Raw genomic sequence first — 14,105 nt, 5'->3', positions numbered from 1 at the left:
AGTATCTAAGAGATAAAAAGTCAAATGTAATTCAAGAAGCCTGATAGTAAGCCCTCTGCCAATCTCATTTTTACAGCAGTGCAGCCTATTTCAGAAGAGGTGGATCTGTAAGATGACCATCAATACTAGAACCATTGGCAAATACATAATAAATGCAATTTTATTATAAATCAAGATATAGTGCTCTCATCAATGGTTCTAGACTCTATGGCCAATGAATACTGGAAATCATCAGAAGAGCTGAAGGTCAAGATATGATGTAGCTCTTATGCACCCCCAACCCCAATGGTGGGGGCGAGTGTCTCCTCAGCAGCTGACTGACCTGAGACCTTTGGATCATGTACGCATCATAGCTGGACCCATGGTACTTGGCCGTAATATCTGGGCTGTAGCTAGCATCACAACTGCATGGTATGTTCGAGGTCAGGGGCTGTTTCTTAGGTCTATAAGCCTGTGGGAGAAAGCTACAATGGTTACGTGAAGGAGGGGAGGATGCAGGGTGCACAGGGAAGGAACTAGGAGAAAGCAAAGAAGGAGCCCCAATTTGACTTTCCATGGCCAAGTGGGTGGAAAAACAAGTATAGAAGGTGCACAGACCCAAGCGAAGTGGTCAGATGTAAGTGGCCCCTAACTTCTGGATCAGCGCTAGCAAGGCATGCTGCTCTGTGGAATGACCCCAACACCCACCAGTGACGGGCACCTTCCCTCTGCAGGAGAGGGCACCCAGGCGTGGCAGTGCTTGTTTACTCGCTCTCTTAGTAAGGCAGTCCCATGAAAATCAGACTCTGGTGCAGGGCCAAAGGATGCCTTTTCCTTCCTGGGGAGGGAAAGGGTTGGCCCAATTGTGACAGGAGGGAGCTTATCTTTTCAGGCATTCAGAGAACTTCAGAGCCACGGGTGGCCCCAGCTAAGCTATGATAGCCACATCGTGAGACCACAGATCACTGAACCATTCTCTGTTGAGTGGGTTTCATAATGAAGCTGCAATCTAACTGACTATTTGTAACCACTGATTCCAAAAGCGCTCAGGTTATATATATATGGAGGAGAAACCGTGTCTGAAGATTTCAGAGATGATTTTGCAATATACTTTAGGTATAAATATTTCCATTTAAGCCACTTCCAGGAAGCCACACAAAAGACACACAGTGGCCTAGATGAGGGAAAAATAGGATAATGTGGCAAATGAATGTTTAAAAATGTATTTGACTAAATAATGGCTACAGGGGTCTCCACGCATAGCCTGGCTATCTCCAAGCCTAGGGGCTGGGAGATGGTTCTTGGCCAGAAAGTTTGGGTAGAAATCATTGAAGAATCAAAGTTGGAAGTAAGGAGAAAAAGAAATCGAAAGAACTAGATAATGGGAGTCATTATTGGGCCCAGAAAGTGAGCAAGACAGAAGGTAACAAGTTCTATGGGAAAGAAAGTGCCCAGAATTTAATTAGTACTTTCTAGGATTTAGTCAGAAGTCATACAAAGTCCACCGGAAGGAAGAGAGCTGAGAGGTATTTCTGGGGAGATGTGAATACAAAAGAAAGCAAAACAGCGCTGGCTGAGAACCACACAAGCCCAGGCACATGCACAAAAACAGGAAAGCAATAAAATGTTCCAGCGACAACTTGGACTATTTTTCTCCTACCTGGTTTCACCTGCTTGAGCATGCAGGATGGACACGGCAAAACGAAGAGTAACTAAACCCAGAGAAAGCACTCCAAACCCACAACCCAGCAAAACACACCAGTCATGCAAAAGGCCCCACCTGCTGCTTTAACTGATGCACTAGTCGATCTTTTTCCCGCTTGAGGGCCATGACTTCTTCTTGTGTCTTTTTCTTTTTGGAGGCAGACAATTCCAGCAAGGCAATGTTCGCATCTTTTTCACTGATTGCCGCAAGAAGTGCTTCCTGTCTGATAAAATAAAGATATTGTGATGATTTTTATAAAGTGAAAAAAATCAGCATTTATAGTTGAAGTGAGCCATAACATGGTGTCTCAAGTGGAGGAATTATGGATAGTGATTAAAAACAACTGCTTCCTTGATTCTCAGAAGAATGGACAAAGTAGTTTGTATCAGAATCCCTGAGACCCACACAGTGTCCTCTGAGACACACCTTTTGATGGCTTCATAGACACAGCTGTATACAAGAAATGGAGGGAGTCAGTCTGCACATTCCTAAGACATCTACCCATTTATCCATCCAGTAATTCAACTGTTGAATCCTATCCGTTGAATCCTTCCATCTATCTATCCATTCGTTTGCCAGGTAAAGTTCTAGATATCCCAAGACAAGTCAATAGAGTTGGGCAGCAAATTCAATATCAAGTATTATTTTTACCATGCAAGAATTTCTTTTGAAAAAGGCATGCAGAGATATTTACTAGGGTCTCCTTTCAATTTTCAATGAAATTAGTTACACTCCCCCACCATTCTACCAAGAACCACTCATTTCTCAGTCTTTCTTACCTCAGTAATTTTAACACCAATCACTAAGTAGCCCAGGTTTCTCAATTAGAAGTTATCCTTGACTCCCTTTCTTCCTGTTCACTCAGAGCCAATCCATCAATAATTTCATTAGGTTTTACACCAAAACACATCCCCTATCTCAATTAACTTACTGTTACAAACTTATCCCACCCATCAGCAACTACTTGTGTAGCTTAACCACTTGCCACCCTGGTACAGAGACCAAAGTAATCTTTAAAACAATATAAATCCAGATTCCACCATTCTGTTGAATGAAAAGTCCATCCTATCACCCACTAAACTTTAAATTCAGACCCTTTACTGATGCCTGCAACTCGTTACACCAACTGGCCCTGAGCATCTCTCTGAGGTCATCTTGTTCTTTCTTTCCCTCCTCAGTCACATTTTGTTCCTGATCTCTTTTCCAGTCCCTGAAAATGTTACACTTGTTCTCACCTCTTAAGCTTTGCCTCTGCCATTCCCTCTGCCTGGAATACCTTTGCCACAAACAGCACCTTTCATGTTTCAGCTCGAAAAAGCCCTCTCCAGCCACTCTCCCTAGAGGCGACTTCTCAGCTTCCACCTTGTACCCAAGCCACTGGTCTGTCATGGTACACTGTTTTTTGTTTTCATAGAACTGTTCACTGCTTGAAAAAATCTTAAGATATTTACTATTTGTTTGTTTTCCAGACTTGACACTCCATGAATTCGAACCCCATTACCTTGTGCACCACCAATTCTCCAGCTTCTAGAAGAGCATAAAGCAGGTGTCAAAAATGTTTGTTCGATAAATAAATAAGTTCAGTTTACACTTCCTAAAAACTTTTAAGACACCACTGGAAAACTCTCTTATTTAAAAAAATTACAGTGCTTTGACTGCTGATTAATTGCTGATCACTGCTCACTTAGAAAAGTATTACAGTTGCTTCCTCCCATTTTATAGTCCAATTTTCTGTCAACATCTGTCACAAATTTTAACCTAGAATTTTCTGAGACTATTACTGACTCAGAAATGGCCCTCTTGGTATGTTTCATTTAGTCCTCCTTTCCTCTGAGGAGGCCTCGTCTCAACCATTTGTGTCACTTCAGCAATGGTCTAGATAATTTAGAAGACCCTATAGCCCTAGGAAAGCCTCCATATTGAGTACTTTTTTCCTCACAAGCCCCAGGACTGAAACCTGGTCATGGTCCTGTTTTGCCTTTCTTTAATTCCCAAAACAAGACCAGGCCCTCTCCAGATGTTTGGACAAGATGGTCATTATTTGGATCTCCGATTTCTTTTCCTTTTCACTACAGGGATTTGAATGGACTTTTCTGGGCCCTGCTCATGCCAGGCAGTAGGAGCTTCTGTCTGAGGCCCAATCAGACTTGTGAGCAGCAGAAATGTTGGGAAATATCTCCACTTTCCAGAAGAAAACCAGTGTAGGCTAGACTACAAGTAACAGTTTTAATAGTCAACTTCACAGAGCCTGTCTCTTTCTGGATAATATCTTGAGACAATAGACATGTCGGCCATTCACAGCCACTGCATATTTATATATAAGGCCAAGGTGAAGAGGCTGCATAGACTTCAAATCAGGGAGAGCTCAACGGCTATCTACTCCAATTTAGCTACTACACACCTAAGGTGAGTGCAATAGTTTTTGCCACTCTGCTCCAAGTAGAAATTTCCAAGTGAAACTTTTTAAGTGGAAACAACTGAAAAGATCATTTTTTGGAAAATTGGGAGTTGACAGTACATTATGCTATATCCCAAAGATTCATCTTTTATAGCTATATGCAGCCATTTAAAATGCTGATTTAAAAAATGTAATGATACATGAGAACATGTATGTTTGTTGAGAGACTCCATGAGCCTCATATTTCTGCATACTTTATGAGCAAAGGTGCTACCTTCTGTTCTCACAGGTTTCCAAGGATTGTTTAGAGTGAATAGCCTTGAGACATACACACAGTGTTCCTGTTACAATCAAAGGCTAAATATACTACTGCCTTGTATAACAGTGTTTCCTTGCAGAGCAAAGGACAGACATCTTATTGCCCTGTCTTATAAAAGATTCAAGTTCTCTGAACTCAGGGTTGCTATCCTTCAATGCAACCCATTACATATACAGCTATTCATCTGGCCCTCTTGTCTTGCCTCCAAAGAACTTGGGGAATGGAATGGGGTCTTGACATAAATATACTGATGCTTGAGCAATAAAGCCAACGCCTCTAACCCAAAAGTCTCTGGTTCTCTGCCTGCATCCCTGAAACAGAGGCAGGCAAACCTGTTAGCATGTCAATAAGAAAAATTTCAGACCCTTCACAGCTCTTGATATGCAAATGTATACACAATATCCCCCAAATAAAAACCATATTCATAGAAAGAAATGAGAGGGAAAACATTAAAATGCTAACAGGCATTATCTAATGCTGGTGAAATAGATAGGCTGGTTTTTACTTTTTCTTATGCTTATATCTTTCTATGTTATACTTCCCTCCCACAAAATATCGTAAGAATAAACACTTAAAAATTGTAAATGAAGTGCTTCAGTCACAAAATAAACTGCAGGTACATGCTTCAAATATTTGGCATACCTAAAATTTGCTCATTTTTCCCATCAAGCTACATATGTTCTTTCTGTCCTTCTCATTCTTTATGTACAGGTAGGTGTACACACACATTTTCATACACATACCCATCTGGTACAATCTCATCATCTCCCACTTGAACAATTACAACAATCTCCGAACTAGTCTCCTGATGTTCACTTTCATTCCTGTGTTCCATGACCCTTTTAAATTCATTTTCCTCTTCTAGGTCAAAATTTAGAATGACATAACTTTAGTAATTGTATAGAAAAAGCAAGAGAGTTCCAGAAAAACATCTACTTCTGCTTTATTGACTATATCAAACCTTTGACTATGTCGATCACAACAAACTAGAAAATTTTTCAAGAGTTGGGAATACCAGACCACCTGACCTGCCTCCTTAAAATCTGTATGCAGGTCAAGAATCAACAGTTAGAACTAGACATAGAACAATGGACTGGTTCTAAATTGGGAAAGGAGTACATCAAGGCTGTATATTGTCAACCTGCTCATTTAACTTATATGCAGAGTACATCATACGAAATGCTGGGCTGGATGAAACACAAGCTGGAATCAAGATTGCCAGGAGAAATATCAATAACTTCAGATATGCAGATGACACCACCCTTATGACAGAAAGCAGAGGAATTAAAAAGCCTCTTGATGAAAGTGAAAGAGGAGAGTGAAAAAGCTGGCTTAAAACTCAGCATTCAAAGAACTAAGATCATGGCATCTGGTCCCATCACTTCATGGCAAACAGATGGGGAAACAATGGGAACAGTGACAGACTTTATTTTCTTGGGCTCCAAAATTACTGCAGATGGTGACTGCAGCCATGAAATTAAAAGATGTTTGCTCCTTGGAAGAAAAGCTATGACCAACCTAGACAGCATATTAAAAAGCTGACATGTTAGTTTGCTGACAAATGCACGTCTAGTCAAAGTTATGGTTTTTTCAGTAGTCATGTATGGATGTGAGAGCTGGACCATAAGGAAAGCTGAGTGCTGAAGAATTGATGCTTTTGAACTATGGTGTTAGAGAAGACTCTTGAGAGTCCTTTGGACTGCAAGGAGATCCAACCAGTCCATCCTAAAGGAAATCAGTCCTGAATATTTATTGGAAGGACTCATGTTGAAGCTGAAGTTCCAATACTTTGGCCACCTGATGCAAAGAACTGACTTATTGGAAAAGACCCTGATGCTGGGAAAGATTGAAGGCAGGAAGAGAAGGGGATGACAGAGGATGAGATGGTTGGATGGCATCACCGACTCGATGGACATGAGTTTGAGCAAGCTCTGGAGTTGGTGATAGACAGGGAAGCCTGGGATGCTGCAGTCCATGGGACTGCAAAGAGTCAGACACGACTGAGTGACTAAACTGACTGAAAAGTTATCATCAACCTAAAGAATGACTCCTCTAAACTCCTTTTCTCCTACAGTTTTATAACTTGGGCTTTTCATGTATTTAACATATATTGCTCTTCTTATAATACATCAAAAGTCCCAGTAAATTAATTTCTAATTCCCAGTTTTCTCTCAATAAGAAACATATTAATCCCCAAATCTCTACAGATGTTGTCACTAAATAGAGCCTCAAATCTAATAATTCTTAATTAGTAAACCTCAAAATAAATTTAAAATCATTTTTATAAAAGTGTATTTAAAACTACTCTCAATACTAATATCCATACAAAATAACAATTTTGTTCTTCATAAACTTGTCCTTATTGTATTGTTTGTTTTGTTTGCTCTTGGCTAAGAAATCTTTTTATAAGTACTAGTATTATGCAATGATAGAACTCTGAATAAAATTAATGTAGCAATGATTATACATATTCAGAAACCCTCATTTAAAGACCGGCCTTAAACTAATGATATTTTTTCCTAAAATATCTTGATTGATATCTATATTCAGTAATTCCTGTCTACTTAAATCAAAGAGTAATTGGCAAAAGGTTTTTTAAATTACACAAAACTAGAAAAACATGAACATTACATACTTAGGATATTTGGAGAGATGTTCTGAATATGTTAAGGTTATATCTAGCCATTTCCTAGATATACCCTTACAGGGATGTCAGGCAAAGCAAATTCTTAATTCTAGGCTGACAGAGCCATTATATTTGTTTTTTAAAAGCAAAAATCTTCATGAGTTTAAAATAACTTTTTATAACTCTGATACATCTTAACTAATGGATTATTCCATTATGAGTTAACTCTGCATGGTTATGGATTTTCATTAACCATAGTTTCAAAGTCAGGGTTTTTTGCTTTTTTTGTTTTTTTGAGGGTAAGGGATACTAAGTTCCAGAAAAGCATCTATTTCTGCTTTATTGACTATGCCAAAGCCTTTGAGTGAGTGGATCACAATAAACTGTGGAAAATTCTTCAAGAGATGGGAATACCAGACCACCTGATCTGCCTCTTAAGAAATTTGTATGCAGGTCAGGAAGCAACAGTTAGAACTGGACATGGAACAACAGACTGGTTCCAAATAGGAAAAGGAATTCGTCAAGGCTATATATTGTCACCCTGTTTATTTAACTTCTATGCAGAGTACATCATGAGAAACGCTGGACTGGAAGAAACACGAGCTGCAATCAAGATTGCCGGGAGAAATATCAATAACCTCAGATACACAGATGACACCACCCTTATGGCAGAAAGTGAAGAGGAACTAAAAAGCCTCTTGATGAAAGTGAAAGTGAAGAGTGAAAAAGTTGGCTTAAAGCTCAACAGTCAGAAAACGAAGATCATGGCATCCAGTCCCACTACTTCATGGGAAATAGATGGGGAAACAGTGGAAACAGTGTCAGACTTTATTTTTCTGGGCTCCAAAATCATTGCAGATGGTGACTGCAGCCATGAAATTAAAAGACGCTTTCTCCTTGGAAGGAAAGTTATGACCAACCTAGATAGCATATTGAAAAGCATAGATATTACTTTGCTAACAAAGGTTCATCTAGTCAAGGCTATGGTTTTTCCTGTGGTCATGTATGGATGTGAGAGTTGGACTCTGAAGAAGGCTGAGCGCTGAAGAATGGATGCTTTTGAACTGTGGTGTTGGAGAAGACTCTTGAGAGTCCCTTGGACTGCAAGGAGATCCAACCAGTCCATTCTGAAGGAGATCAGGCCTGGGATTTCTTTGGAAGGAATGATGCTAAAGCTGAAACTCCAGTACTTTGGCCACCTCATGCGAAGAGTTGACTCACTAGAAAAGACTCTGATGCTGGGAGGGATTGGGAGCAAGAGGAGAAGGGGACGACGGAGGATGAGATGGCTGGATGGCATCACTGACTCGATGGACGTGAGTCTCAGTGAACTCCGGGAGTTGGTGTTGGACAGGGAGGCCTGGTGTGCTGCGATTCATGGGGTCCCAAAGAGTCGGACACGACTGAGCGACTGATCTGATCTGATCTGAAGGGATACTAAATATAAGTTTTTTCAAAGAATAACTTCATCTGTTAGCCCTATATTGGATTCTAAGTTTTGATAATTCTCATAGGCCAGTGTGCTGATATATCTAACTTAAAGCACTCAATAATAAATACTTCACTGATTTTAGAAAATACAAGATGCTGACATAAACTAGGAAGCTTAAATGTCCCCCTTTTGGGGGGCTCAACCTTTTAAAAGCTGAGAAAATTGATATATCCTTTACATCTATGTCTTTTTTTTTTTTAAGGCTCAAGTATAAAGAGTATATATGTGGCTATAAATCAGAAATATAAAGAAAAACCCTCATTCATTTCCTCATCAAGTGAGCCACCTTCTAAATTCAAAGCCAGAGTTACAGTGCTTCAGGAAACTTCACTGTCCCATCAACAAGAAGAAGGTTTCTCTGAGCCTGAAGTCACTTTCAGCACTCAGTCCCTCCTTTTTGCTTATTCACCGACAGCATGAAAAGGAACATATATACTCGTCTTTAGACAGTTAGTGGGGTTAAGTATATGCCAAAGGCTTGCAAAATTATCTTTAGAACACTGCAATGCTTCGGTATACAATTACTAAGGTGATCTGTCTATGCCCCAAAATGTAACTTAAAATATGAAAAGGAAGCCCAAATATGCTAGAAAGGAAGATAAGATAATGCAAAGAGAAATAAATCTATAAGAGTCTGCTGAATGCCAAGCTAAGAAAGTGGACCATAGACGGCATTTTATCAAAGTGCAGCCTAAACAAACGTCAAGGGGAATAATTTCTTTAACAAATATGGGCAACAATGAAGGAAAAGAGAGGGGAATTCTGTGCCCCTGCATGCATTTAGTCAGGGTTAACAATGGATAAAATTATGTGCAAGAACACATTTAATAACCCTAAGCTGTCATTCAGTTTGTAGGAGGTAGTCAAGATACAGCTAATAAAACACCAAAAAAATGGTTTTAGCCACCCTGAAAAAAATCCTCAACGGAATAAAACAAAAGAGGACTGAAGGGCATCTCCTGCCAAGATAAATGCCTTCTTTCCAGAGTTGCCTATGGCTAGCCTTCACAAAGAGAGTTCTACAATCCTCAGATGGTAATACATTCCTACGTCACTTATCACAGTCAATTTAAAAGGGAGCTTTATAAACATTTCTATTTCACTCCCTGTTGCTGTCGTTCTTTTAATGATGACTTGAGCTCTGAAAGAGGATTGAAAATTAATTTTAGGAGTTGTAAATGAGGCAGGCCAATTAGGAACTGTTATAAATTAGGTTGTGGGGAGAAGCATTAACACAGTTTTTCCTGTGGGCTCTTGTTTTAGTTAGCTGGCCCATCTTTAGGAACACATTCAATTACAAAAGCAGATGCTTAAAAAATGCATTCCATTAAGAAATGTTTGGATAATTTCAAGGGAAAACCTATATTATGTATGCTGCTTAGCCCACAGTCATGTTCTAATCATACTGTGGGGAAAAATTCCGCTCAATCAACTTTTCCCAGTTAATTACTGTTTTCTTTCCCTTATGACCCTGAATCTTCAACCATAAGTTCAGTAGGAGGTGACTTAAGACAGACGGTGACGAAAGATCCTGTTCAAAACAGCCTCTCTCTTACCTCTGGTGTGAGAGTAAGGTTTGCCACAATCAACCCTGCAGATAGATGATCATTTGCCTAAATTTTAAAAGCTGTATTTTCAAACAGCACAGTGAGAAAGAAAAGGCTTTTGGTAACAATTAATATCAACACTACCCACCAGTAGAATGATGTATTGTGTATACAGAAGGCCCACGCAAAAAATGAAGCAGCTTGCATGAGGTGGGCCCACAGGGTGAGATATATTTGAACAATGTGAGTTTTACCAAGGACAAAGAACAGACCAGATTTGTAAAGATGAAGCTTTGGCAGCCCAGACTCCTTAATGTGGTTTGCTCTCCGTCGCCCACCTAAAACTGACCTCAAGAAATCGTTTACTCCAATTACAGAGAATTCTGTCTTTGAAATCTAATAGCACATGACTGGAATTTCCTAACACAGGGGCTACGAGTCTTGTGGAAGTTCTTTGCTCCACTTTGTGCACTGGTTTCTACCCCACTACTCTCTCAGGGCACAACCCAGGGAGGCAGTCAGCTCATCCTTGAGCTCCTCCTAGTGCAACCAGTCCAGCATCCCGTGCTTCAGGATACAAAGATGCCTGTACCTCTCGGCATCCTTCTGCAAAGGGATACAGGTGAGTCTGAGTCCAGCTGATTTTCCCATCTGGAAAAGGCCTGAGGCCAGACAACGATCAGTGCCAGAAGAGGTATTGCCTCCATCCTAAATCAGTTTCTCCATCCCCAGACCTTTGGAGATTGATAAAAAGACAATAAGGAATGGGAAGGACCACTGTCCAGGTTCTGGCAAAGGACATGTGTGAAGCATTATTGACTATTGTGTGCCTGATCCAGAGAGAGAGACAGAGAGAGGGAGAGAGGAAAAAGAAAAAATAGAAAAAAAGTAAATACTTCTTTTGTTTGTTGTGATTTTTGAAAACTCACCAATACAAATATAGTATTACTCAAATTCTTTAGAAGAGAAGACACTTAGTGCCTACGTTTTGGAACTGAATATACCTGGGTTTGAATCTCAGCAATATCTTTGTTTTTATGCCCATGGGCAAGTTACTTTATGACTCTGAAACTTCTATTTCCTCATTATGAACTAAGGAAAGATAACAGTAACTCTCTCAGATTGTTGTAAGAGCTAAACATGATAATGCAAGTAGAGATTCTGTCCAATGTCTGACAGGACCACACAAATGTTAGCAATCATTTATTATTACATAAGATGGACACCACAAAATGTAATGACTCAAGAGTTTTACATTAATTTTTACCAGATCCTCTTCAATATCTAAATATGCCAGTGGGTCTCTTATTTTCAAGACAGACTCTCAGAGAAGCCTCTGAAATTGGTTTTGTTAAGCTGCCCATTTGACTTTCATGAGCTGATAACTGTTTTGCAAACAAACTTAAAGGAGAAAATAGAGCTTAACTGTGGAGAAGAATATTCCCATCATAGAAGAGTTGCATCCCAGACCAGCCTGGTCTGACTGTGCAGTATCATCCTGTCCGAACTGATAGGAAAGGCCACATGAAGGTGGGCAAGGCGTGATTCCTGCAGTGTGAAAAATGGAAATGTTGTTCTGAAAAGTGACCTTTTAAAAGGCAAGGTCAGGAACAAAATCTAACCAAAGTCAAACAACTTCAAAGCAAAACAAAAAATCTTCCATTAAAAAAAAAGAAAGAAAGAAACAAACAAAAAATTGGTAAATTTGGAAGACAATGAAGGCAAGTGAAATGAAAGGACTCTGACCCACCAGACTACCCTGTGTCAGTGTAATGTTCTATGATACTCATTCATTCATGTTATTTGCATTCAGTGATGAGAAGGCTCCTCTGGAGAGCATTTAACTCCGCCAAAGTGGTTCTCTATATAAAATACACCCAACCAGACTCCCTGGGTTATTGATGATTGATAATAAGAAAACTAAATACATCTGGACTTCACTGTGAGCCAATGCTTTGCCAGCATCTACCTAAACTAAAAGTATTGTCCATGGATGATCAGTTACTGTCAAGAGACTTGACTCATCACATTAACTTTTTGGTTGACTTCAAGGCTTGGCCCCTAGGGTATCCAACCATTTTTTTTTTCTTATTGGTAAGACGTATATATGCATGTGTATATTATGTAAGTATATTTTAATTTTCCCTTTATATTTAAGGTTACTAAGATTTGTTAGTAAGCCCTGCACAGAACAGCAAACTGCACTCCTGTATCTTGAAATAAATATTTCCCTTCTTAATTTGAAATTTTTGTGTTAAATCAAACCTCATTTTGTTTATGTTTACACGGAATAGAATATCCCCAGAGGCTATATTATAATGAAAAACAAAGCAGATTTTCATGTCATTGCTCTAAGAGGGATATGAGCAGAAGGGGGCACATTCCAGAATTTTGTTAATGCAACATTTGAAGAAAATTGAATTAAGGCTTTGTGTGGCAGATCTTAGTAGAGAGAAATACAAACTAAGTTTGTTGGAAGCAGCTTCTTTGAGAGGCTTCCCATTCATGGGAAGGAAAAAGGCAGTTGTGCTCCTGCATTGGAGGAGGAAACACAGAGTGGTGTGGATGACGGTACTGACCAGGCAAAAAGCAGGTTTCTAGGAGGGCAGGAAGATGATATATGACAAAGAGGGGGTGCTAAACAGATTCCCATCAACTTGAACCTGTTCTGCCTTGCTGTGTCTGCCACAGAACTGAGCAAAGATTTAGGATAATCAATAGGAGTCTTCCTGGAAAGCTGATGATTTTTAAAGCACACTCAAGGATGAGATTGGGCACGTAAATCTCTTTGAGAAGTCTGGGTTTAAGGTCTGCCATCTCGTGGCCATTGCAATAAATTCTGCCCTTTTCCACTCCCCCACCCCTCCCGCCCCCAAGGTAGTTGTACCTTTGTAATCTATATTCTAAAGAGGTATCACAAGGGGTGCTTATTTAAAAAAAAAAAAAGAACTTTAGCCACAGGAGATCTCCACAATGCAGAGGGAGTTAAGGCATTTCACATTCTAATCCCCCTTCTGCTTACATTTTTCATTCCTTGATGAAAGCTTACAATCAAATTATCACTTATCAAATTATCAAATAATCATTCCATATGGGATTAAACCTGCCGAGAAGTCAATTAAGAGGTGATAGGTATGTTTTAGATGCCTGTTTCAAGATGTAACTTAATTGACACATAGTTACCTACAAAGGAATGAAAGAAAGTCCCAGTTCTGTTCTTGTCATAGATTTGCTAAGAGATTATATAGAATAAAAAAGATTGTAAATCCAATGTGGCTTTGTACCTAAAAACTAAGAGGATATGTTTTTCTGGAAATAACTTAAAATTCCAAATGACAGAAATTAAAAATACACAGTTCGACATTGTGAGGGAACCAAATTGATCACAGTTCTACGTTGGAAAGAAACTGCTAAAATGCCACCATGAAAACACACAACATTTCAAAAGGACACTCACTAACCACTTGTTGACTATGTCAATGGGAGAGAAAGCAAATGCACGGGGCCAATTTCTTGACAAGGCTTCACCCATGTACCATAACCTATAGATGAAAAAGAGATGCAGATGAAAGAGCAGATTCAAAGACCATAAATTGATCTCAGAGCCCAAATTAAAGACCAAAGTTTGTGTGTGTATGTGTACAAATACATACACACACACGCACACACACCTAAAATGTAACATTACTAAGCAACTGATTTAAAAGACATGCAGAATAAAGCGCTGCAAAAATAAGCCAGTGAGTACAAAAAATAATGAGAAGCCGTGTGTTAGTTTCCTAAAATTTCTGGATTCATGAATACAATATGCGGGACACTACTGGAGGGCTCCTTCTCAGAGGGTGAAGGAACATGAAACCAGATAGCGGATGCAGAATGAGAGAGTCTGGTAAACTACCTGAAAGCACTCCACATCTGGAAAGAATCGCGGGGGAACCAGCCCAAGACACCATGGTATAGAAAGCAGTCTCAGATTTACAGTATGGGTGGCCCTGTGGCTCATGGAGGTGAAATTTCTACTCTGGGAGGAGCGATCACT

At 39.6% G+C, this 14,105-nt stretch overlaps 1 protein-coding gene across 2 annotated transcripts in view; it reads right to left on the bottom strand.

The window, feature by feature from the left end:
• The window catches only part of ERC2 (ELKS/RAB6-interacting/CAST family member 2), a 990,200-nt gene that overhangs the window by 229,133 nt on the left and 746,962 nt on the right, over positions 1–14,105 (bottom strand). For both annotated transcript variants that reach the window (XM_070776467.1, XM_070776466.1), the window contains one exon: positions 1,760–1,907. In XM_070776467.1, the coding sequence (XP_070632568.1) occupies positions 1,760–1,907 (148 nt within the window). The remainder of the gene's footprint in view (positions 1–1,759; positions 1,908–14,105) is intronic.

The sequence above is a fragment of the Bos indicus genome, chromosome 22 (genome assembly GCF_029378745.1).
Source record: "Bos indicus isolate NIAB-ARS_2022 breed Sahiwal x Tharparkar chromosome 22, NIAB-ARS_B.indTharparkar_mat_pri_1.0, whole genome shotgun sequence".
Taxonomy (NCBI): Eukaryota; Metazoa; Chordata; class Mammalia; order Artiodactyla; family Bovidae; genus Bos; species Bos indicus.
The sequence above is the reverse complement of the archived record's forward strand: the minus strand, read 5'-3'. Positions and strand labels throughout refer to the sequence as shown.